A 1,302-nucleotide genomic window follows, 5' to 3' on the forward strand; every position below is an offset into this window, starting at 1 on the left:
AACAAAAAATTGAATTCCTAATTTACACGGGTTCAAATATTTTAAGCTCGAAACAAGTAGTTTTGGAAAATATGCCGAGTATTACTTCTCAAGGCAAGACATAAATTTTTACCAGCAATCAACGGGTCTTGTGATATCATTAATACATGAAAATCGAACCCACACTTACCCATTGTCTCCAACTACCAAGTCAAACCAAGATTAACTCAGTTCTCGCTGTAACAATACGACAGAGATATAATACATAACAAAATTTGATTTGACGAAAGTAATCTATAAAGTAGCTAGGATGAGCTTGACGAAAGGGGTGTGTAAAATAGGATATTATACCTCAAAACAAGAGGGCGAAGACAGGAAAGGCGATCATGAACAGGAGAGCGGTCTTCTTTGAAGCACCGCCTTCCAAAATGGTGATCTGAGATGGCTGGGGAACAGCTGTGGTACTGGTCGAAGATGATACCACGGCAATGCTGGTTGTCGATGCAGCAGAGAGAACAGGAACCGTAGACGTCAATGCTTGAGCCTCCTCGGCATTGCTGGTCACACAAACGCCCCTGTAGCAGTACACAGATTCAGTTGATGATTCGATCTCAGCAGACAAGGATGAAGTTTCAAAAGACTTGGTCTCGTAGACGGTGGCAGTTGAAACAGCGACCTCAGTCTCACCAGACTCAGTTCCGTAGACGGTGTAGGTGGAAACAGCAACCTCAGTCTCGCCTGGCTTGGTCTCGTAGATAGTCTGGGTGAAAACTGGGACCTTATTCTTACCCGACTCGGTCTCGACAACAGAAGTCGATGGAGCAGCAGAGGACTCGGTCTCGACAGCAGAAGTCGATGGAGCAGCAGAGGATTCAGCCACAACGACAGAAGTCGACGGAGCAGCAGAGGATTCAGCCACAACGACAGAAGTCGATGGAGCAGCAGAGGACTCAGCCACAACGACAGAAGTCGATGGAGCAGCAGAGTTGACCGAAGAAGCACCGGTCAAGGTAGTCGTGTAGTCGATTGAGGAACGAACGTCAGTCTCTAGGAGAGATGACAGCGTGTGAACAGTGTAAGACATGTTCCAACCTCCGGAACTGTAGGGCATGATAGAGGAGCTAGAATGCATGGCGGATGAAGACTTGACAGCTGGAACAGTGCTTGAGCTTTCAATCACAACCGACGAGGTCGCAACAGAAGAAGACTCGACAGCTGGAACGGTGCTTGAGCTTTCAATCACAACCGACGAAGGCGCAACAGAAGAAGACTCGACAGCTGGAATAGTGCTTGAGCTTTCAATCACAACCGACGAGGTCGCAA

General features: G+C 47.3%; 1 protein-coding gene across 1 annotated transcript in view; it reads right to left on the reverse strand.

Annotated features, from left to right (window-relative positions):
• Nucleotides 1-331: 331 nt before the first annotated feature.
• METBIDRAFT_9412 (uncharacterized protein) overlaps nucleotides 332-1,302 on the reverse strand; it is a gene marked incomplete at both ends in the record, with an annotated part of 4,951 nt that continues 3,980 nt past the window's right edge. The window contains one exon of the mRNA XM_018859383.1: nucleotides 332-1,257. Within this exon, the coding sequence (XP_018713581.1) occupies nucleotides 332-1,257 (926 nt within the window). The remainder of the gene's footprint in view (nucleotides 1,258-1,302) is intronic.

Source organism: Metschnikowia bicuspidata, assembly GCF_001664035.1.
Source record: "Metschnikowia bicuspidata var. bicuspidata NRRL YB-4993 chromosome Unknown METBIscaffold_1, whole genome shotgun sequence".
NCBI classification, from domain to species: Eukaryota; Fungi; Ascomycota; class Pichiomycetes; order Serinales; family Metschnikowiaceae; genus Metschnikowia; species Metschnikowia bicuspidata.